This window comes from Orbicella faveolata, unplaced genomic scaffold, assembly GCF_042242905.1.
Source record: "Orbicella faveolata isolate gen_17 unplaced genomic scaffold, um_ofav_v1 contig_24, whole genome shotgun sequence".
Taxonomy (NCBI): Eukaryota; Metazoa; Cnidaria; class Anthozoa; order Scleractinia; family Merulinidae; genus Orbicella; species Orbicella faveolata.
In genome coordinates this window covers 17,416,880-17,441,399 of record NW_028301552.1, presented here as the reverse complement: position 1 = coordinate 17,441,399, position 24,520 = coordinate 17,416,880, and the positions used below count along the sequence as shown (strand labels likewise).

The 24,520-nt window shown below is 38.2% G+C and overlaps 1 protein-coding gene and 1 pseudogene across 2 annotated transcripts in view; one reads left to right on the top strand and one right to left on the bottom strand.

Annotated features, from left to right (window-relative positions):
• LOC110043096 (uncharacterized) overlaps positions 1 to 24,520 on the bottom strand; it is a 390,873-nt gene that overhangs the window by 9,903 nt on the left and 356,450 nt on the right. For both annotated transcript variants that reach the window (XM_089292808.1, XM_089292809.1), the window contains 13 exons: positions 16,080 to 16,349; positions 14,139 to 14,183; positions 13,166 to 13,311; positions 12,030 to 12,371; positions 11,549 to 11,649; positions 7,972 to 8,064; positions 7,233 to 7,750; positions 5,272 to 5,490; positions 2,725 to 3,051; positions 1,958 to 2,212; positions 1,362 to 1,561; positions 885 to 1,221; positions 224 to 349 (listed from right to left, as the gene is read on the bottom strand). In XM_089292808.1, the coding sequence (XP_089148934.1) occupies positions 224 to 349; positions 885 to 1,221; positions 1,362 to 1,561; positions 1,958 to 2,212; positions 2,725 to 3,051; positions 5,272 to 5,490; positions 7,233 to 7,750; positions 7,972 to 8,064; positions 11,549 to 11,649; positions 12,030 to 12,371; positions 13,166 to 13,311; positions 14,139 to 14,183; positions 16,080 to 16,349 (2,979 nt within the window). The remainder of the gene's footprint in view (positions 1 to 223; positions 350 to 884; positions 1,222 to 1,361; positions 1,562 to 1,957; positions 2,213 to 2,724; positions 3,052 to 5,271; positions 5,491 to 7,232; positions 7,751 to 7,971; positions 8,065 to 11,548; positions 11,650 to 12,029; positions 12,372 to 13,165; positions 13,312 to 14,138; positions 14,184 to 16,079; positions 16,350 to 24,520) is intronic.
• On the top strand, positions 18,007 to 18,897 carry LOC149110684 (uncharacterized; annotated as a pseudogene).

Below are 24,520 nucleotides of genomic sequence, written 5' to 3'. Positions count from 1 at the left end.
ATGCTGTTGGCTGGGGAAAGAACTAAAAAAGAATTCCGCGTAAGGAAAAATTAACGAACAAGGAAAGAAAGTATTGATCGTACGTGTCGTTTCTTTTCCTTTCTGCTGCTAAGATTATTTCGATAAAGCCTTTTACAACGTACACAGAGATATACAATGTAAAATAGATTGCCGATCAAGTACTTCTGATGGTAAAATATCTAAGATATTGGATAACACCAACCGTCACAAGTGCTTTGGTCGATATTGAGTCGATACCCTTTGTAACAATCACATACGAACGAGCCTGGTGTATTGATACAGATTTGTTTGCATTCACTCGGACCACTGTTTAAACACTCATCAAAATCTATAACGAAAGGTATAGCACAATTAGAAAGCAATATCTTAAAACTAACGGCAACATTTCTAGTATTTGTATAATTTTCCCATTCCTGCAAATGGTACCTACAGGGTAAAAGGGTTATACTAAGCCAATGGTGATTTGTATACGGGAAACAACGGATATCATAAATGAAGTTCTTATGTTAGGATAGCATTGATCGTTAACGCATTACTCGAGTGAACGCCTACCGGGAAAAGTTTCAAATAATTACTGGCTAGAGTGGTCGCGGTTGCATATGAGAGATGGTCGCCTGCAAGAGGTTCCGACTACAACGACTAGAGTAACTGATAAAAATATGGAAAATGCAAACTAGCTAACCGAGCAACCAATTGCCAAGCTGCACTGAAAGGATATATTCAATGAATCAGAAAGAGGTCGAATTCCATGAGTCTTTAAGGTTACTTTAATTTCATTCTCCAAGAAAAGAACTATAGTGATTTTGTCTCAAGAAACCGAAGGTAAGAGTGGTAGTTGGATTATTAAATACGATGAGGCTAACCTTCACATTTGGATCCATCTCCTGTGAAACCGCTCGGACAAGGTCCACATTTATAACCGGATATGTTTGCTGGAGGGGGAAGATCAACACATGATACGCCAGGGTAGCACGGATTAAGATTTGCTTCACACGCGTCGAGATCACTTTCACAGGATGTTCCTGTATACCCATTTAAACATTCACATTGAAGTACGTTCATCTCATTGTTTTGTGTTGAATTTCTGTTGTCGGTAGACTGATAACAAAGACCGTTGTTAAGGCAAGCACATAGATTGATGATTGGCCTCAAAAATGCTAATGCCCCCTGGCTGTCTTTTACCACGAATTCCATATGAATCTGTAAAAACAATATTTATCTTAGGCAACGTTCGTATAAATCCTATCCGTTGTTATGTGACACATAATAACGATGAACATAAAATATATAATAAATACATTTACACTTGGTGAAACAAAAGCAGTTTTTGTTAATCTTGCCTGCTCCATAGTTCCATTCCACGTTATTGTTATAGAGTTGGAATTGTTCAGCAAAACAGCGTCAGACGGCAAAACGCCAATGACGGAGAAGCTCAGGGTGTCGTTAGTAGGGTCTTCTGCAGCCACAGTTACACTAACACTCTGATTCACGGTAACGTTGATTTGAGACAGATCTGTGATAATCCGTGGAGGATAGTTTTCTGTAAAGATCAAAATGAATAAATCTTTCTAAACTGCGCGGCATTGAATAATGTAGATAGACAGGGAAGAAAGAAGGTAGTTAGGTGGGTAGGTAAGTAGATAGGTAGCAAGATGGTCAAGTAGGAAGGTGAGTAGGTTGGTAGCGGAAAGGTAGGTGCGGTTGTATGTAACTGCGAGCGCGAATAGGTGGGTACGTTAGAACTCACATTAAAGGAATTTTGCCAGTGCGAGGTCAAATTAGATTAGAAATTAGATTCATTTGACAATTCGCAGCCATGGCGTACTTACTAAGAAGTTATGACTGTAATTTTAATAGCGCTTAAAAAGATTAAAAATGAACGATGTAGAGCGTTATACCGCAGGTTTTCACAAGAGCCTCAAAAGTAAATGCTTACTAAGAGAAGACGACTCCTCTTCAAGTGTCGAAGATAGTGCCTTGGTACTTGCTCCTATGGAAACATCATTTGTTGAGGCGGAGTCGAAAAGGCAATTTATGTCTCCTTGACAGACTTCCTCCGCCTGTTTGCGCAATGTGTCATTTGCAAAGTACAGGTCCTCCAGAAACATGGGGACAAAAGAAGCATTTGTAAAAGTTTCCACGTCTTCCCCTGGTTTGTACGTGAAAAGTGTGCTCATGTTGTCCACTTGCCCTTAATTAAGGAGAGGAACATCGATGTTAATACTGTTCTAGTCATAACTACCTCACTTCATGCATGCATGGAATCTTGCGTATACTTTATCCCGTAACAAACTTACGTCATATTCAGACTGCAACACTTCGAGCTACGAACGTTTAGTACAATTTTGATTGGGTATGCACACCGAGTATAGTGCTTCTTTATTTCGAGTGGGTACCCATAGCTATGGTGGTTGTTGTTGTTGTTGTTGTTGTTGTTGTTTTGTTTTTTTTTTTCATGGGTACTACTAATTGTTTCTTTGGTATCGGTACCATTGGCTCAGTTTGTCTTCAATGGGTACTCCTAATCCCTTCCCCCTGTTGCAACACTTTTGAATAAGTACCAAAGGTTGTGTTTGCTAAAACCGGCATTGAGCTGAAAATAAACTAACACGTAAGAATGATAACTGAAGCATACATTGTTAAGTGGTTCAGAAGCATTACTGACAACAGTGGCAACTATCAGAAGTAGTGAAATTAACTTACAGAGAAGACCAAAATCATGATGTATGTCTTTGCCGTACGCGTTTGAAGGCAAAATCGTGCCATTAGGCGTCAAAAAGTCGTCCTCAGGATCCCCGTTCCATGTTCCCAAGAGACCTTTCGTTTGGTTTTTGAAACTTCTCGGCGCCGCGAACACAATTGAAAGTGCCCCTGATACCACCTTCACTGTAACTGATATTCCAGATGGGAAAGCCATTACAAAGGAATCGTTCTCTGGTCTGGCAATAGCAACTGAGCCATTAAGTGTGACAGATTCATTTGTGAGACTTGTGTAATTAAAGTTCTTTCCGTCGATCAAAAGGCTTAACCCTGTTAACAAGAGAACACAAACACTTAATACAACACAGTAAGTCATTGGTATTAATAATGGTAATTGCACTGAGTGGAGTGCAATTTGGTCTGAAATCACAAGTATGATTTCAGACCAAAATTGCACGACACGAAGTTCAATTGCCACTTTATTAGATCCATTTTGAAATCGCACAATTTTATCGCCTTAATTTTTAGACTTTTGGTGTATTGTTCCAGTAGCCGGTTTGTTCAAAAAAAGCGGAACCGGAAACGCCTTTACGTCTCATTTAGTATGCAAAACGATGTCATGTGACGAAAACTCATCCGAGCATGACAAAGAAACAAGCGCTTTTGAAGTCAGAACGAAAATAGTCTGCTTCAGGTATAAAAGTTCAATTCTCGTCGCTTGAATCAATGATGGAAGGTCTTTCTTTCTTCTGTGGTTGAGGCTGAGACTTTTCATTGTCTTTGGAGAAGGAATTTGAAGGTGCATCCTGCGTAATTCTGCGATGGATTTCTTTTGAGTTGTGAAACTCCCTCGAGTGCACGATGCCCAGTGGATGGTACCTTTTTTTTCTTTCATACCGTTTAATGGCATGATTTTAAGGGAGTCCAGCTCGTTATCATCTCCGTTTCTTTTTGTGACCTCGGCGAAGGACTCAATAGTCAGGACCTTGTCAAGTTCTTGCGGCGCCATTTGTTTCAAGATATTTCCAAGATGGTGGGACTAACACCAGCTTCGTAAGACGTTCATTCATTCACTGTTTTGTGGAGCGGGGCGTATTTTGACTATGTTTATTCACAGCGACAGAGTTGAGCTCTTTTGTTGCTTCGTTTGAAACTACCAGAAACCTGGAAACATCTACCTTCTTGAGATGGCCCTGAATTTGTTGTTGTGTGGTTTTCGTTTGTTTGTGTTTTACTGGACTCGGTATCATACGGATTTTGAGCAGATGTTGAAGAAAAATCGCCAAATATTCGTCAAAATGGACACTGAAAGTTAGAAACTTCCATTAAAGTTAGTGTTCAGCCTGAAGGAACTGATAATCGTCATTTAGAAACTGTAATTAATTACATTCGTCAAGTTTTTTGGAAAAAAAAACACAATAACAACAGAGTTTTGGCAATACTAGTTGCTAAATTCTCCACACAATGGCTTTTTGCCTTTCATTTTCCTGAAATTTTATTGTTTACTTTAAACTAATATTGAAATCTGATTTGTTGTTTTGTTTTACTGTCCCATTCTCAATGACTGAGAAAAAGATGCGATTTAGAGCAAAAAATAGTGCGATTCGTGAATAAATCGCACCATTGAGAGCCAATCAGATTGCAAGGATAGCCAGTGATTTCAAAACGGATTTAATAAATCTCTAAATAACTTTTTATTGTTTATACATTCCGTTTTTAACACCGCGCCTTTCTATAAATAGCACTTTATGTTTGTGTTTTTAATATGTTGTTAGTCAATATTTTAAAACGCTTTTGGGAGATCTAAGTATTTATGAGTCAAATAAGTCCTTGAGCTTTAGTCATGAGCAAGTCAGTGAGACAATGAACCTTTCAAGTTTATATTGTGTTAACATTAGCATTATTCAGAGCCAACCACAAACAAGCTAATATAGCTTCAGGTTTCTTCAGTCTATTCTGAATGTAATTCAGGTTAACCATAGCGCTATTCCGGCTAACCGGAGCGCTATTAAGGCTAATCGGAGTACTATTAAAGCTACACAGAACGCTATTCCGCCTAATCTGGCACCAGTCAGGTTAACTAGAGCCACTATCCAGCCTAAACAAAGAGCTACTTAGGCTAATAAGAATGCCCATGACTTATTCACTCATAAATAAGGGGACCTCCGCCATTAAACACTGGATTTGGGCACCATAAAAATGCACCACATTGTTGTTAATAACCAGCGTACGCTCTGTATATGGAATTTGGGAGAAGATTTACTAGCTATTTAACAAAAGGAACATACCGAGCTTGTACATTGTGTAAGATGACGCTTGTTCCAAAATCTAGTATGATATATCAGTAGCCGAAAACAGCTTTCAGTTGTGGTACATTCTGAGTGTTAACGTAAGCTTGAAACTAGTTTATCACTTTGGATATGGGTATAGATAAATGCCTAAGAAAACCTCCTTTCGGAGAACGCAATCTGTCTTCAGAATGAATTTTAACGTCGACTACAATAAACTGTTATTTAGGAACAATTTGAAAGAAGATAAAGAACAACTGACCACCATCTTCTAAATCCACCTGGACAACACTTGTATTGTTTTCCTTCGCAGCTGCAGCAGAAAACACCGTAGCTGTTCCATCACCTTTGGCTAGTTTCGTTCGAGCCTGTAACTTAAAAAACCCGTTCCGTGCATCTACCATGACGTATTCGCCAAGACCATTAAAGGTGTAGTTCTTGCCGTCAAGAGTGACAAAATGAGGATCACCCCAAAGCCAACCTGTTAATAAAATGATGGAGAGGAAAACAAAACTTATAACTGGTTATTAAAACAGCAAGACAAGACAAAGGGGAAAATACTCCATTACACCTTTTGCTGTTCATTTACAGAAAATAAATATTCATTTGTGTCCAAATTTCTTTCTTTATGGTCAATAAACTCTCATTAACACCAATATGACCTTCATTTGCGCGTAAGGAACGTTCAAGAATAACATTTACATATGCATTAACATTCAAAATCATCAACAGAAAAACAATACCTTCATTTGACATTCATTGACTGTAAATGTATTTTCATTTTGGTCAAAAAAAAACTCGTTGTCGCGAAACGACAATCATTTACACTTTAGGACATTCAGTTTTCAACAAAAGACTTTCAATAACACAATTTGCATGAGAACTAACATTCAATTGCATTATTAGGCAACCATATCCATGAAGGTAACAATCTTTAATGCGGCGAGACAAACATTACAGCCATAATAACATTTATTTTTGAAAGAATATCAAATTCGCTGAACGATTTATCCCTCAATTGCCTGACTATTGAGGCATCGTGGCAAATACGTTTGCATGAAACGAAACCACTGTCCACATTTAGCTGCCGTAATGGTACCAATACATATTTCGTTGTAGAGCTTGCTGCAACAGCTGCGTACGATAATTTCACAGAGCAATTCCCTGGCGTCTTATTTCGTCTCTTTTGACATCTTCAAAGGCCCTGACTATCCTTTCGCGGTGTTCAAATGGGATTCTACAGTATTTCTTCGTGGCATATCTGGAGAAATCTAACACGTATACTGTAGTGCGCCCTCTGAGTTGTACGCAAAAAGTTTCATAAGTGGCCGAATTTACATATATCTGGAAGGGGAGGATTGTGACAATATATTTTTAAAAAAAGTACATATGGTTCCTTGTTCTATAATCAAAATTTCGAGGAAAATTGGGCGAGATATCTCTGTTCAAAAGAACTGCGCGAATGAGCGATTGTTTTCTCTTAACGTTTGGTGAAAACACGGTAATGTTTGTCTTACCGCACTAAAGATTGTTACCTTCATGGATATGGTTGCATAATAACGCAATTAATTGTGAGTTCTCATGCAAATTGTGTTATTGAAAGTCTTTTGTTGAAAACTGAATGTCCTAAAGTGTAAATGATTGTCGTTTCGCGACAACGAGTTTTTTTTTGACCAAAATGAAAATACATTTACAGTCAATGAATGTCAAATGAAGGTATTGTTTTTCTGTTGATGATTTTGAATGTTAATGCATATGTAAATGTTATTCTTGAACGTTCCTTACGCGCAAATGAAGGTCATATTAGTGTTAATGAGAGTTTATTGACCATAAAAAAAGAAATTTGGACACAACTGAATGTTTATTTTCTGTAAATGAACAGCAAAAGGTGTACACAAAAACCCTCTGAATTACCAATATAAACACATACTATTGTACTGATGCTTTGGAGGAAATTCAAAGTAAATCTTTGGCCGAGTTTTAAAACCTCTCCTTATTTTCAAATTTTCATAAAATTAAAAGGAAAAACTACCGAATAAAGATTTGGTTGGCGAGACATGTGGCTATTATGAAATTTTGTACGCTGGAGTTTAAAAACAAGATTATTGTTAGACTTACAGGTACCTATTAGCCGTTCTATTATTTATCTTCAAAAAGTGGCTGGAATCGCCCTCTTTTATAAAATATACTAATCCGCCCAAGATACGGAGAAACAATTCTTACTCCATTCTGGTACCACATAATTTCCACAGTCATCAGAGGGACGTCTGTTATAATACAAATCACACATGTCTGTGTTGACGCAACACTTTTGATAACCCAGAACATCACTCGAGTCGTGTTTGGCCCTCCACTTCTGCGTTAGCTTGTGATATCTATGCGCAGAACCTCCTCCCGGATTTCCCACAAGCAGTGCACCCCAGCTTTCCCAGTGAGAAGAATAACAACACTCTTGACCCCACCCGTCCGTTGAAGGAAACTGAGAGTAGCCACACAATCTTGGCCAGTCTCTCCAGTTCACGGTGAACCTCTCGTCCCACCAGGCTTGTCGGAAGCTGCAAGGACAAGGCTCAAGGAATTCAGTGAAAACACGAGGATCCGGTTGTGCTTTAAACCACTTTATACATTCCTGCCTCTCGCTACGCGCCCCACGAGAGTCTTCAAGTCTAAAGAACCATTTTCCAACCATGTCAGTGTTGCCTCTTATACCATCGATGGTATCTATGTTGACAGTGCCAGACCTTTAGTCGAAAAAACAGCAAATATCAAAAAAAAATTGGCTAGAGGTTTGTAAAGACTGATAACAATACAGGAGAATCTCTCTCACGTGACCACTGTCATTGGGCCACTACATCTAGCCGACCGTTCGGACGTCTGACTAAACTACGATTAGTTGTACAATAAATTGTAGCTCAGCTTAAAGAAGAAGCAATGTTATCGACATCGTTCAGCGTTAGCTTACCGTTGCACATTATATTCGTTTTCTTGCTTGTCACCAGCATTCCAGCCAACCACAGGTAAACCACGCGAATTGTAGTAATATCTATAGTACAATCTGCAAGAGATTTGCAATCTTAAAACAACTTGAGCGATAAGACGCATGCTTGATAGTACGGCTATTAACAATTTATTGCACCACTTTGTTAGTGCCCGTGCTTTGGCTAGTCAATTTTAGGGGCTTTAGTACGCGTAATGTAACTCTCGCTTCCTACGTAGGTAACATGAAATGCATGCTTCTACTTGAAGACACCGATATCTGTTTTTTCTCTGTGGATATATGTCCTGCGCCCTTCGCGCTTGAGGCAAAAGCCGACGGAAAAGATCGGTCCATATTTCTGATGACTTCAACGTCGATAAGAAGTTTATCTTACAAACTACATACATCAGTTTGTGGGAACTATAATAATAGAAAAATGATTCAGTGAATAGATAATATCTAGTAGTTCTGCGCAAACAACAAACCGTTTAAGCTTTTCCGTTTATTTCAGTTTGTCTTGTGTTAGTCTCTTCATCATCCATGGCTGTCCAGCAGTCAAGATTAGCCTGCATGTATCATTTCTTCAACTTAGTTTTGCCATTTGTTCTGTCTAAGTTCTCTAGCTGTTTCAATTTTCGTGGATATTTCAACCAGTCACCGAGGCTGCAAAAATATGACTTGGTTGAAAGCTCTACGAAAGGTTAAGTTATGGCTATATTCCGTTTAAGAATGATCTTTTGCATCGTTTTCCCCGGTAGATATCTTTTATTTTTCTTCTTCCTGTTGGTCTCTGTTTCTGTATTTGTTTAAGAAATAGAAAACATGTACCGTGTTTCTATCGAGTTATAGAGTGAAAGTTTGGGAGAACGAGAAATGTTGTGGGAACACGAGTCGCAGGCCAGTGTTTCCACAGCTTTTTCGAGTTCTCCCAAACTTTCACGAGTGTTTCTAACTAACAATTTGATTATCACCTCATAGAAATCTCGAGCTCATAATCTAATTGTGTTAGTAGATATCTAACTAACATTAACGCAAATAACGGTTTCCAATTATTTTTCTACGCATTATTGAAGTTAACGCTCCAACAAAATCGCACGTATCGAATTGTCCGTGGTAAATTTTCAGTTGTTTACGCGCGCGCGCCCGCTTTTTAAGAAAATTCAAGTCTTTTAAGTCAAGAAACCGTTAATGTCCTTCATTTAGTCTTGTCAGGGATTTAATTATCCATTTACATCCAAACTTTCTTCCAAAACTTCGGAAAAACGATAAAAACGTCGCATTTCGTGGACGACCGACAGCCACTGCACTCTATTGGCTGATAGTATACGAGTAGCTCGGCCAATCAGATTATAGCATTTGCATTAGTATAATTCTACTAAAACTCGATAGAAACACGGAGAACACGTTTTCTATTTCTTTTTTAAAAAAACAAAACTTGTTAACTTTGATTATCAAAATGTAAATTATTTTTGCTCGCACCATCATTACGCCAACAACTCGCGGTAGTCCTATGTTTCTATCGAGTTATAGAAACACGATTTTAAACCAACCACTGCGGGTATTTTCTTAGCGCTTTTTTCTAATTGTTCTTGATATAGGCAAGCCAGGGAGGTCTTTTTAGTACCCACGGAAACAGTAAACCCAAACATGGTCAAGTGGAAACTTTTTCATTGCTTTTCTTAACTGGCGCACACAGTAGTGTTTACTGAAAGGCAGCGTTTGCTTTATGGTTTCTTGTGTTTAAGGACGGTGCCTACTAAATACAAAGGTTTTGGCGCCGGGTTAGAAGCACGCCGAAAAAGTAGAAGAAAACTTGGGGTTAGCTTAGTTCCTTGCCCCCGAGTGGGGGATAGGGCCGAAAATTGGGGTAGCCACGCATTTTTCCGAGATAATCAGCCTTGAATATCAGCAAAAATGCTGACATCAGCATTTTCTGAAAAAAGAAGGAAAGGATATTTCTTGACAAATTTCCTTCGAATTCTCTTTTACAAACAGAAAAGCAAACACATTTATAAAGATCTTAAAACTCCATGATAAATGGTAACAAAAAATCCATTTTTGGCATGTTTTTGATAACAAAATCGTTGCAACAGCGTTTTTAGTGTCTCTGACAGCCTTCCTCTGGTTCAGCCAAAATACAGTCTAAATACTTTTTGCTCACAACCAGAAACTAATCACGTGTTGAACAGGCTTGCCACTTCCATTCATAACATAAAATGTGGGGGTAACCACGCGTTTTTTAAAGTTATCGATCTTTTTTTGAAAACTTCTACGGTGCCCGTTACATTTTTTCCTGTCACCTCCCCAGTAAGTAAAACATTTGCGTATTTCGCACTTGCTTTGCGCGCGCACTACGCCATCTGCAGGTACTTGTTTACAGTTGGATTTCAGTATAATTTTCGCCAGATAACAGCTAGTTTTCCAGCTGGAAGACGTTAACAGTTATTGGTTAGTGGTATGCTGCTATTTTGCTGTTCCTGGTTTAAGTACGGGTTCATTAACCTTGATTTGGTCACAGTTGGAAAATTTTGCTTTCTTTTAGTCGTGTACTTGGTAGCGTAGTTTATTGCGTCAATTTCAACCCCAGCGTGCGCATGGCACTTAAACCGTGCCTTGTGTGATGCGCAGAAAGGATACACAGTAACAAATGTAGGCAGATTCCTTAAGAAATCATCCGAAGCATTTAAATAATCATTCGAGAATTCGTCGCGTATTTCGATTTCGAACTCAACGTATGTTAGCCGCACAAAATCAATATTGTTGCGCACTACATTATCAGTTATGCCACGTAGGTTTGCCTTACAATCGAATTGCAAAACAAGAACCATGTAGACTTTCTCTTACAATCGAAAAATGCGAGTCCATTTTTGTACCTAACGCCCAGGTATAGTTAGTCGATGAATCTGTGTACAGGCCTTTATTCATCTTCCACTGAACAACATTGAATTGGTTTACCATTGTGAGCTTAGAGTCACAAAACAAAGTCGACCATATAAACGATACACGAATAAGAAACATTGCAACCAAAACAAGTCATTTTGTGAATAAGTAGCATCGCGCGGTAACTAGTTACACTTGACATCAATATCAACGTGTGCGCAAGCGACCGTAAACGCTTTATCTACTGGTCAGTGGCTTTAAAAAAAGTCTAACAGGAAACACATGAGGGAAGAAGGAGTGAAATTCAGTGTCCTATCTAAAAACACCGAAAACGACGTCATTGAGTTTGTTCACGACAGCTTAGCACAGCTCATTGACGAATTTTTGGCAAGATGCAATCTGGCCTCACGGTGGCTGTCTAACGATAGACAGACAACACCTGCAGCTGGTAAATCCTTGTATATGGCATCAATTTCACGTGTGTGGCATGCTAACCAGTTGATGATGATGATGAACCATTATGATGTTGCTATACCTTGCATCATGTATTGGAAAGCGTCTTCAATTATGAGCAAACCTCCAAATGATGTGATTCGTTTCCATACCAAACGCACACGATGTTTTCCTTAATTTCTAATCCCGTTTGCCTTATTAACTGCCTGTTACATTAACATTCACATACTTTTGTGTGGGAGCCGACCACTGCAAGCCATTGCTGGGGTAATTATACATCACAAAGGAATAAACACCGTCCGTGATCAAAACCAGCTGAAATGTGTTTCCCTGAAAATACAACAAGACGACATTTTTATGCATTTAACCGACTGCTGTCAGTCTATTATAACGTACTGCCTCCACCGCCTGAAATTCAACACGATAATGCTTCCACACTTATGAAATGGCCAATGCAGACAGCAGCCAATCTAACGCATCCGTTTGCAGTTGAGCTTCAGGTTGAATCTTAGAAGTCTTTTCAACGAAAACGGAATAGACTACACTTTTTCTAAAGTTCTATTTGCTAATGGGCAATAGAGGAAGTTGAAAGGAACGATTAAAAAATAAACATCACAAACGCTCGAACGAATGTCGTTACAAATGGATCAGACTATACATAAAATGACATTTCGTTGTTCGAGAATGTGATACTCTTCTTGTACTCTTACAATGTTTGCCATGCTTGTTGGATAGCGATAGGGCCGCAAATTTTCCCACGTTGTCACCATCACCCAAGATGCTTGGAATTCTGTCGGCAAAGGTTTCATTAAGAGCCTTTTGACATCTGATGTGGCTGTATTCATCATGTGAAGGGAACCCGGATCAGAATCTGAATATTCATGGTAGTAGACTTTGGACACACCGTGTCTCGCGAAAGAGTAATATGTATCAGTCAAACTCCAATAAGGAGCAAGCATGGCCCTTTTTTTCAGCCACCAACGTTCTCCAAAGTTATATGGCCACCAAGGAAGCCATTTTGAATCGAAGAGCAACAATCCATTGCGGCAGATCTGAAAGAGATCATGCACAATATTTGAAACCTGTGGAGTAACTGGTGTCATAAAACAGTTTGGATTCTGATTGATCAAAAAAGGTACAAACCAAAAACAATCGTGATTTATTGTTTGCCCGGTAAATTAATTTTAAAGGATGGTGAAGAGAAACGTTTAGAGTGAAAAAAATATATATGTAACCGTTATTTACTCTCGGCAATGTTTATAGCACAAGTGCTAGTGGGGCCGACCAAACAACTGAAACAAATAATTCAAATCGAACATAACATTGTTAAGAATCCCAACTGCTTGGAGGAAAACCAGTTGGCTATTTACAAGCGTGGCCGAGGATTTGAACTCGGGGCTTCCAAGAAACAAATCCAGTTGGTGGTCAGAGCGGGACTCGAACCCGGGACCGCTGGATTGCGAGTCCAACACGCTGACCACTTGGCCACGCTGCCTCCACAAAGAGTAGTTTAGAAAACGGTTATACAAGGTTTAGTCCTATTTATTCGTTAATTAATCTTGCTTAAAAGGCAACCTTTGGGTCCATGTCTATGAAGAAACTATTTCAATTTAAGAATAATTTATGGTATAAAAACTGAAAGTAACCTGGTCACTTCTTTATTTACATGCCAAAGCCAAGGGGTTAAATTTGGGACTATCGGGAACAAATCCAACTTGGAGACGTGGTGGCGGGCTTGCACTTTTAGAGAGCGAGCTACTTAGTGTCTGTTTGTGTCATGCAGGTGCATTTTGCACTTGAATCGCCATCATTTCCGGCCAGTTTAACTACATATCTGTATACATACGTAAGCATGGTAGTGACGTTTTCCGAAGAATTGCATGCCGTCGTCCGGGATATCGACCTTAAAACATCGCCACGAATATTCAGAAGTGTTGGGAACTTCAGAATCCCCAGAAGCAGGACCGTAGGGATACATCCGTTTTATTGGAGCTGTGTGGCAAGAAAGAAAAGATTCACTACCAAGGCTATTGATCTCGACAATGAGGTCTTTTCTGGTGCGACTGACAGAATTTTCCTCACTGATTTCGTAGAAATGTTGCGTGATTATAGCTACATGTAAATGCATTTTAAAGCTAGATACACGAAGAGCGGATTACTGATTTAGTATTCAATGATAGTTCTGGGCTGCCATAACTAAGACAGTTCTAATTTTCAATCGTTTTCTTATTTTTAAAATATCGGCCTCGTGTTCCAATCTTGATATACCAACCTGAGTCTACCTAAGTCTGAAGAATGATGATTACTTCACGATAAATGTTCTTTTCGTCGACATACCTACGATACAGACATTCCTTCCCTTCATAAATATCGATTTCTCGATTTCGGAAAATCTACACAAATATCATTAATCATAAAAGTAAACGGCAATGCAATAATGCCATTTTCTTTTTTTCAGTTTGTGAGCGGGCGGAATTTGACAAATCCTGCAATCTCATTGGTTCCGGTAGCGGACGGAATTTCCCATCCGTCCGGCCCGCTCACGGCGGGCGGAATCGTCGTGTTGATCCATTTTCGCGAACGAATTAGCGGTAATCGTCAATCTTTTAGGATCTTTTATACCGACCTCCCAGCCGGCAAATAACATATCAATGAGGCAGTTTTATTTTTCAATCGTTTGTTACTGTAGAATATCCGTGTCTCATGCTGTCTAGATGAAGCAACCAGAGTCTTCCTCCAAGTCTGAGGAATGATATTACTTTACTTTAAAAGTAAACGGCAATGCACTAATCGCCAAGACAACGAAATAGTCCGGTTACCTGCAGTAGTAGAGCTTGGTGTATTTATTGGCTCCTCGGTCGGATCTGTGAGGAAATGGAAACGTATTGCTCTATCAATATAACCGGGAAATGAAAAAATATAAACGCATTTGTTTTTCCACTAAAGACCATATGAAGCGTGGTATGAGGGGAGAAAGTCCTTGTTTTAGTTTCTAAAGTTGGTGTAAAGTAAACACGAAGCCCCTTGATTAATAATCATGTCTTTCCCTCGTTTATATTTTAAAACCTGGGGTACTGCGTTGGCTGAGCTCTGTCGGGTCCTGTCAACGTCCTTTCCCCCTGAAGAATGGCACATAACTCCGCACCACGACGTGATCCGCAATGCGCTCTATAGGAGGGTACAAAGAATTGCCCCCAACCACTCACCCTGTTCTGAATTGATAATTACTCATGCATGTGCAAAACTCATATGTGCAATTATCCTTCGCGAAATTATAAGTGATATCCAATCGTGTGAGCAACTCAGTGACTAAACTACTTCATTTTCAGTTTCATGTGGTTCATACTTAACTCTCTACTGTTGTAGAGCAACCATCCTGCTCGATGTTCTTTCCAAAGTGACAGTGTTACAGGCTGCGCATATGCAAGATTGCTTTTTCATATTGGCTTCAAAAAATACTTTTAGAGGAAATATTTAATCATAATGTGTAATTTTATAGCTAAGAGAAAGTAGATTTCACAAAACGGATTTAATTTTAGGTCAGTTTTCTTTTAGAAATAACCTATAACTCGTGCTTTCCGGCCCCGTCAGGTCGGAGCGTGGTCAATACAACGTCAGAATGCACCAGTACTAATTTTCTAGTGTAAATAATTTTCTTTCTCTAGTATTTCCCCTCAGATTTCTGAGTCACATACTGTTACTGGCAGCTACATTATGTAAATCCCACGGTACATAGCGATTTAATGGCAAGATGCGATAAACAACTTAAAAATCCTGCTGCGTTTCACTCTTGTTACCGTCGAATTGCAACACGATCGATACATCTTTCAAATTTACAGTCAAATTGACTGTTAACCGTCATAAATAAGTTGTTTTCTTCAGCACATCGCCATAGAATTCTACCTTCTATCCCTCACTTTAATATAAATATAAATCCCTTAAGACAACTATGATTAGAAGGTCAAGCTGCTCTAAGTATAGCTCAACTGGGCAATATATTTCACCGCGTGGGGGGCACCGTACCCAGGGCCGACACGAACTGGCGGAAAAAAAACTGGCACAAAACAATTGTGATAGATTTTTTTCCCAAAATATCATCTTGAGACAGCTTTCTCTCTATGTACATGGGCTATTCATCGCGGTTTTACCTTGTTCACACAACGCGTGTGGTTCCACCTATCGACGCCATTTTAACTTTGTCCAATCAAGCTTGAAAAAGTCCGCCTAAGCCTTTCAAGTTTCGACCAGAGAGTCCTGCATGGGCAACTCAACACATTTTCCCTCCAAATATTACAGCACATTTTGCCCTTGTTACCTTTGCTCACCCTTTGTCTAGATATAATAAAGAACCTTTGTGTCTCTTAGACTTGACTGACCCTCATCTCAAAGCTAGAAATTCACACGGGTACAGTCCTTACCTCTCCCTGGTTTCATCATCATAAGGTGACTACGATTATTAGTATTGACCTCTTAGACTGGATTGTAATTAATCCCAGGTGAGATGTTGTGTAAGCAATTTGTTAGATTCTCCCGCCAAATTTCCGGTTACATTGAAACCACTATGTCATGAGAGGCGCTGTAAAAGTAGTCTTGTCAAGGCAGGTAGCACAAGAACACTTGCTAGCTTTCGCGAGTCAGAGAGACTAACATGTCAACAATAAGACAATGGCGCCCTCCTTTGACGTTAAGTACAATGGCCTTAAACCAGTATCGAAATTAACTTAATCATGATCGGAAGATAAAAGTATGCATTCACGTACCTGTGCCAGTTTCTAAGGTAAAAGTATGGCTCTCGTAGGTGATGTTAGAGGTGGTGAGGACAAGCACCCTAACGGTATATTCTGACTTGGGTTGGATGTCCCTGAGGGATACTTGAGTAACGTTGGTTCTTGCAACATTCCAATACTTTGAAGGTTGAGACAGCTTGTACAACACAATGTAATTCTTCGCAATACCAGTACTAAGCGACGGCTCTTGCCACTCTAATGCAGCTGTCGCTAAAATGGTATTCTCTTCTTTTATTGCAATATCTGTAGTAAAAATGATAATCAGTAATGACGGAAAATAATGTTCAGAGAGAGTCCAAGATTTTCACCATTTTTTGGTTGTTTGTTTTTCCTATCAGTGATTCAGAATCAAGTTCTAAAGACTTCCACAAGGTTTCAACGATTTTGGGCCGCGTTGCCAACTTGGCTTGAGTGCCATTGGTTAAAAGTTAAGTTGCATGCTTCATTACCATACGAATAGAGTTTTCTAGAGATAGCTTTTAGCTTAACCATTTTAGTATTTGGCTCGTCCCCAATCTCCTTAATTATGTGGTCAGTAAATGAACTGAACTTTCATTCGCGATTTCTCAGGACATTTCTTCACTTCTTAGCTTATAAGGAGGAGATCGTTGATGGTTGACTCAGCAGGAACAGTCACTGTCAGTTTATTCGACATTGGGTGGGTACTAAATTGGTGAACCTGTCTCAACAGGCGGACTCAGATACCATTTTTTTTGAACAAAAAAAAAGCTCTAATTGCACTGGCTTTTAAAGCATAAAATGATTTAGTTAACACACTATATGTACTAGAAGGCTTGCTATGCAGTAGCATTTAAGAGCAGCTTCGCCAAAATATGAACTAGACTGAGAAATAGTGAAAATTTCTCCAAACTCGCCCAGAATGAAGCCCTACGGACACTAGTTACAGAAACACTGTTTTTTTTCTAAGTTCGATAAATCAAAAATTATTTTGTTACTCAATTATTTTCTTTTTGATCCCCCAAATCAGCCCAAATCGATCGAAAATAAGGCCCCATTTATATGGTCTCGGGTACCCGAGACAACCCTCCCCCTCAGGCAACTTTATCGAGCCTTTATACGAGAAAACAGTTTCCCTGCGGGCCGAGTCAAAGTTGACCCTACCTAATTATTCATAATCCTTATTGAATAATCAAATCTGTTAATATCCCTCTTTTTTTTAAGTTTCCCTCGGTCATTCGATCACAGTGGGTTTTGCCGAGTTGATGTCCACTTCTTCGATATAAATTTCTGCTTTAAATCCCTAATCTAGGCATTCGGTGACAATCGCCACGCCGAGAGTTGTCCTGGTTAGGCCAGCCAAACTGTTTATATGAATATATATTTTCCCGCCTGCCAGGACTACCCTACCTCCCGAGGCGAGTTGCTTGCCCTCCCCCCCCCCCCCCCTCCCGAGAGGGATTTGTGATCGTCTTGTAAACAGTTGGTTAAATTTTGCAAAGAAATAAGTGAAAAGTTACCTCGGCTAGGGTAACCTGGGGGAGGGTTGTCTCGGGTAATCACCGTATAAACGGGCCCTGAGAGGCATATTCAGAGGCTCGTAAACTGAAAAGTAAAAATCTTTAGTACAAACTGATTGTACGTCGTATTTTTACTTCCTTTCTCGTATATTTAGAGCTAAATAGATCGCTATTTGATTAGAAATAAAGTTATTGAAGAATTTCCTTAGTTAACGACCCAAGACAGCTAAACGAGAGGTCTACATTAAGCCTATTTTCAAATGCTAAAAAGGCGTTCTAATACACGGCTTTTCCCATAACGACTAGTTTGGTCTGAAAAAGCATTGTTTCTTTTTCAAATTAGTGAAATAAAATTTTTGGGTAAATAAAATCACGAGCGCTAAGATAACGAACTAAATGTAGCACTATCTCGAGGTCACGTGATGACGCGACGCAGGTAGGACGCACGAGTTCGAGCTCTCCACTTTGAAGTTGGTCAATCTCATTTTCTCGACGGATGACGATCTTCTAAGCTCGATAAACGTTCTATATGAATGTGAGAACCAGATCTAAAACCTTACAAATGTCCAATACTGACTCAACCAGATCTAAAACCTTACAAATGTCCAATACTGACTCAACCTCAAACAAGCTGGACGCCGTCCTTGCCAAAATGGACGACTTACTCAAGTCAAGAGACTTACAAGAAACAAAGTTGAATAGTATCCTTGAGAAATTATCTAGTTTAGAGAGTTCACAGAGAAAAACCGCTGCCGAGATGTAGATAATGAGCTGACTCGCAAAGCGAGCTGTGAAGAATTAGCGTCAGTTTATAAAAAGATGGAGGACCTGTAAAATAGGTCGATGAGAAATAACATTGTTATCTGGGGTCTGAAGGAAGATGCAGAAGCCGCACACAGTTCCTTAGAAGATTTCCTGAGGGTTGAATTCTTCGAGAGACACATATAACTTCAAAACATTGAGGTGATGAGGGCCCATCGAACGAATGTCAACCGGCGAGCCACGGAGGCAAACACCTCTACGGTTAGGGCGATTCATATCTTTTGAGGTATTCTGACAAAGTTCAAATTCTTAAAGTCGCCGCAAATGCTTTGAAGGACAATCCCTTTCTGGGCAGTCAGATTTTTATTTCTGATGATGTCTCAAAGAACGTCCGTAAAGACCGAGCAAAGCTTCGAAAAGACTATCTCAAGAGGATTAAAGAAAGAAGTGATGTCGAATTTGCATTCATATCTTGGTCGGTACCGGCACAAATTTTGTTCAACGATCGAAACTGCTCAAAATTAAAATCTTTCAAACTTCCGGATGAGTAAATACGTTCAACTTTCTTATTTTTTTGTTTTTCAAATCGATCTACTGACGGAGGAACATGTCTACGCTTTGACGTTTATTAATATTTAGCTTAAATAACTTCGATTGTTATTGATCTAGGTTATCTCGCTGTTAACATTCTGATACTGAATGGTGAGTTTGTTCGTTACGCTAGTTATTAATTCGAGTTCAGATTTATTAACACCGATATTGACATCTCATGTATAGTTATTGTAAGAACATTACCAGGGTACTACTGCAGTGTATGTCAAGCTCTAAGAGCTAGAATACTCTTTTGGCTCTGTTTTAGTTTTCTTCTTTAAGTATAAGATTGAGTATAAGTACGCTAGTTCAAGTCGAGTGATATTCGCCTTTATGTGGAGATCCCAACGGGAGCGCATTGCAACCACAGGATGGTAAGTGCGCTTTCGTTTATATGTATGTGTGTTTTTGTCATTGTGTGTGTGTTGATTTTTGTTCTTGTTTGCACTGCGCGGAACACTTTACTGTTGGATACAATAATCTCTACTTTTAAACTGATACCATGCATATCGAAAAAATTATCTCTAACATCATTGTATTTAAAAAAGCGGCAGTTACTCCAGGCAATGAAACAACCTCCCGTATATAGATAAAATGCTGAGTAAATAAAATTCGAAGCCTGATACAATTAAATTATTATCCTTTAACGTGAGAGCAATATTTTCCTGGTGCAGAAAGCAAAAAGCCGATTTGATATTTTTACAAGAAACGCATTCAAGCAAGGAGCGTGAGGCTCGGAAAAAAGAATGGGGTGCAGAGATATTATTTTCTCATGGGAGTACAAACGCCAGAGGTGTCGCGGTGCTTATAAAGAACGGCTTTGACATTGATATAATGTTGTCTCAGATAGATTCGAGTGGAAGACTTTCGTTGTTTAAAGCTTTGATCAAAGAGGAAAATTATACAATTGCAAATATCTACGGGCCCAACAAAGATGCAGAAGCTGTTCAATTTTATCATAAACTATCAAAACTATTAAGAACCAATGATTTCGAAATGAAGAGAACATAATTATGGGAGGTGATTTTAATTGTCCCTCGAATATTAATCTGGATAAAAAAGGTGGAATTCAAATTCCCCGGATGCACGTCGTAAAATCTATTGAAGAAATTCAAGATGAGTTCAGTCTCCATGACATTTGGCGCATAAAAAATCCAAATCAACAAAGTTTCACTTGGGATCGCTGTTCTTTTTTTGTATTTTGTAGATTAGATTACTGGTTGATCTCGGATAAACTGCATGATTTAGTTACAGATGTGGATATTTTGCCCTCAATCAAATCAGACCATTCTGCAGTATTCCTAGATCTCGAAGAAATTAAGGAAAATAACAGAGGTCCTGGCTATTGGAAATTGAATACGACGCTATTGGCGAATGAAGAATATAAAAAGATGACCAATGATAAATTGCCTATTTGGCTTGAGGAAGCAAAGGATCTCAAAGACCGAAGATCAATTTGGGACTAGATAAAATTTAATAGTAGAACTGATTCTATTATTTTCTCAAAGCGTTTATCGCAAATTCGACAAAAAAGTGAAAGAGAATTAACTAACAAATATCAAGAATCATTAGCTGCCTATCAAGATAATCCCTGTGACAATACGCGAATAACAATGGAAAGATATAAAAGCGAACTTGAATTGAAGTATGACAAAAAAGTTGAAGGTTTAATTATACGGGCAAGGGCACGATGGCACGAACACGGAAAAAAGAATAGTAAATATTTTTTAAATTTGGAGAAACGTAACCATATTAAGAAACATTAGAAAATTATACTTTGGTGGAGTTATCTCTACCGATCCACTCTCGATAATGAACGCACAAAAGCAATTTTACACTAAGCTGTACAGCAGTTCCAAAACAAAGTTAGACACTCCAGATGCAGCTATCTTCTTTGAAAATCCAGGTCTATCAAAGCTATCAGGTGAAGCAAGTGAGAAATGCGAAGGAAAAATAACAATAGAAGAATGTCAAAATATTATCAAAACATTCCAACTAGGTAAGACTCCTGGAAATGATGGTCTGCCAATTGAATTTTACAATGTCTTTTGGTCATCAATCAGTCAAATGGTGGTCGAAAGCTTTAACGAGGCTTATGAAGAGGGAGAAATGTCTAACTCACAAAGGCAAGGGGTCGTTACACTTATCGAAAAAACTGGTAAAGACAGAACTCGTCTTGAAAATTGGAGACCGATTTCTCTCACCAATGTTGACACTAAAATAGCATCCAAAGTAATAGCAACACGAATTACTAAAATTTTACCAGAGATAATCCACAGCAATCAGACTGGATATGTTTCAGGTCGATACATAGGGGAAGCAGCTAGATCAATTCTAGATGTCATGGAATACACTAAAACATTCGATATTCCGGGTATATTATTATTCATAGATTTTGAAAAGGCATTCGACAGCCTTGAATGAAATTTTATGTTTAAATGCTGAGAAATTTGCGGCTTTGGTCACAGTCTTGTAAGATGGGTGAAAACATTTTATAGTAATGTATCCAGTTGCATTATAAACAATGGATCTTTTTCTGCTAATTTCGAGTTAAGCAGAGGTGTTAGGCAAGGGGATCCTCTGTCGCCATATCTATTTGGGATCGCAATTGAGACTTTAGCTGCTGCAATCCGAACAAGTATCGATATTAAAAAAATTAAATTAGACTTAGAGGAATGGAAACTTGTCCAATATGCAGACGACCTCACTGGCTTTTTATCCGATTTAATATCCGCACGAGATCTCTTTAAATTACTTGATCGTTTTGGGAAACTATCAGGTTTAAAGGTTTATTATACTAAAACAGAGGCAATGTGTATTGGTTCGTGTCGTGACAGCCCCGAGAGACCCTTATCTTTAAAATGGTGCAAAATCGTAAAATCTCTTGGGGTACACTACAGTTACAACAAAGAAGTGTCTTTTCAGAAAAATTTTTACAAGATTACCGAAATTAAAAAACAAATACATCAGTGGAGCTGGAGAGGTCTCTCTTTATTTGGTAAAGTATCAATCATTAAAAGTCTTCTTCTCCCTAAATTGGTACATATATTTTCTATCCTCTCACCTCCTTCGGAATTTATATAACTGATTCAAACGATAATATATAAATTCTTGTGGAAAGGGCCTGATAAAATAACCAGAAGGGCTACAATTAATTGTTCTGACTATGGTGGGTTAAATCTCACTGATCTAGAGACTTCAATTAAGTTTCTTAGATTAGCATGGACTTCGAAAATTTTTAATCCTGAACCGTCTCCATGGAAAAGCTATCTTAGATATTTGCTCAAACCTTATGGAGGTTTTTTATTTTTTCACTGCAACTATAATATTAATGACTATCATATTAATTCGATTCTTTATTTAGAAATGCTGCAGTGGTGGTCTGAATTTCGCTCAAAATTTTCAACGGATTCTACAGCTTTTAACTCTATAATCTGGAATAATTGTAATATAGAGATAGACGGCAAACCGATCTGTTATAATAACTATATGAATGCTGGGGTAATTTTTATCAGCGATTTAATGTATTCTCGGAACAATGTTGAATCCTTTAACATAGCAAAGGACAAGGGACTAATAGGCTCAAATTACTTGACGTGGTCTGCCGTTCGTTGCTCTTTGCCAAAGAATTTAAGGAATCTCATCGTTCATAGAAACGTTTTAAATACACTTGAGATAAAATGTGGTAACAAAGATTTTAATCCTCTCTTGAGCAAGAGTAGAAACTTTTATGCTTTTCTCATTCAAGAAAAAGCCAAACATTCAAGAGGGTTCTATAAACTAATGTCAGATTTTAACCTAAGTGAAGAAGAGACTCGAAAAGCGTTTGTACTGGCAAAATCAGTTGCTCTTAAAACATTTGTACAATGTTTTCAGTTAAATACCCGATTAGCAAAACTCGGAAGGATTCAAAGTGATCTTTGTACGTTTTGTCAAACCTCTCGAGAAACACTAGAACATTTCTTTTATCGATGCTCCTTCTCAAGAGAATTTTGGACTAAATTTGAAAACTTTTGGTTGACAGTAACCAGGGAGCAAATAAAACTGCAATATATTAACATTGTATTAGGAATATTAGATCAGAGATCTAACCTGCTCAACTACTTTATCATTTTAGGTAAAATTTATTTATGGAATTGCCGCAAAAATAAACAAAACCCTCTCTTTTTGCCTTTCGAAGATGTGGTCAAGAGAAAATATGAAATTGAAAAGCTTATAGCCTCTCAAAGCATCTCAAGCTTAAAACATTTTCAGGCAAAATGGAACCTAGTTTTGAATAACAATCCAATTTTTTTGTAAAGGAGTAAGTGCTGCTTGTTTGTTTCTTTTCTTTTCTTTCTATCATATTGAACTATGTAAATTATGTAAATTTATATGTACATTTATGATAATTCAAATACCTGTGTTTTAATTTTATATAAAGTATCTTGATAACACAAAAAGTAATTGTGTAATTAGATTACAATGTAGAGTAAGATTTGTGTTATCAGTTGTGTAGGCAGAGTATCTGTAGTATTTGTAATCGTAGTATTAGTAGTAATCGTAGTGTAAGTAACGGACGTATTGTAAGTAATGTCAGTAGTGGCGTAAGTGATATTAGTATTGTAAGTTATGGAAGTATTATAGGTAATGCTAGTATTGTGAGAAGTTTTAGTAGTGTAATTAATATTAGTATTGTATGCAATAGTAAAAAAAAAAAAATGCAGCACTATCTCCTGAGAACCTGACCTTTGACCCAAGCGCAACGAAACCGATTATTGCAAGAAAAGCAAACGCTTCGTTATTTTGAAACATTTTCTTGTGAATCGCAAGAAGCTGTTCTTACAGGATCAAATAAGTAGCTAAAAGTCGCATTTCATTTTGGGAAAAGCCGCGTACCAGAACGCCCTTTTAGCATTTGAAAATAGGCTAAATGTATCATAAAGGCTTTTGTTCTTGGGCCATCGTAGTTTAACGAGGAATAAAACACAAATAGCGGTGATAAACATATTAAACTTACGCATTTTAATAACTTGACGTTTCGGATGCTACGCGACATACATTTTCAAAAGTGGAATAAAGACCGTTACAATTTTTGAAAACTATATATGAAATGTAAATAAGGGGTCTGGAAACGAGATTAAGAAACATCTGTTTCTTAACAGTAAAACAATAAAAGCCTAAGCTTATTAATAAAGTATCAGCTTTTCACTGCTGACGTGTACATTAAGAGCCGGCTTAAGTTCTTGGATGAGCAAAGTTTCTTTAATTTTACAATGATAATCTGTTTTACCAGAAGCTAGAATATCAAAATGATCCCACTTGATGTTGTGACCTGTGGCTTTTATATGGTCGGCAATGGCTGATGTGGGGTCATTCTTAGTGAGAGCCTTGAAATGTTCCGTTTTCCTATCATGAAGCCGTCGTTTTGTTTTGCCTATGTAAAAGTCACTGCAGTCCCAGCAAGCAGCTTTATAAATGACCTTAGATTTCTGTGAACGATTTAGACGGTCCTTGTATCGAAAGAAAGATTTGATTCGGCGAGTGCTTTGAAAAATTATCTTAAGATTGACAAATGAACAGAAATTGTATACACATGATTTC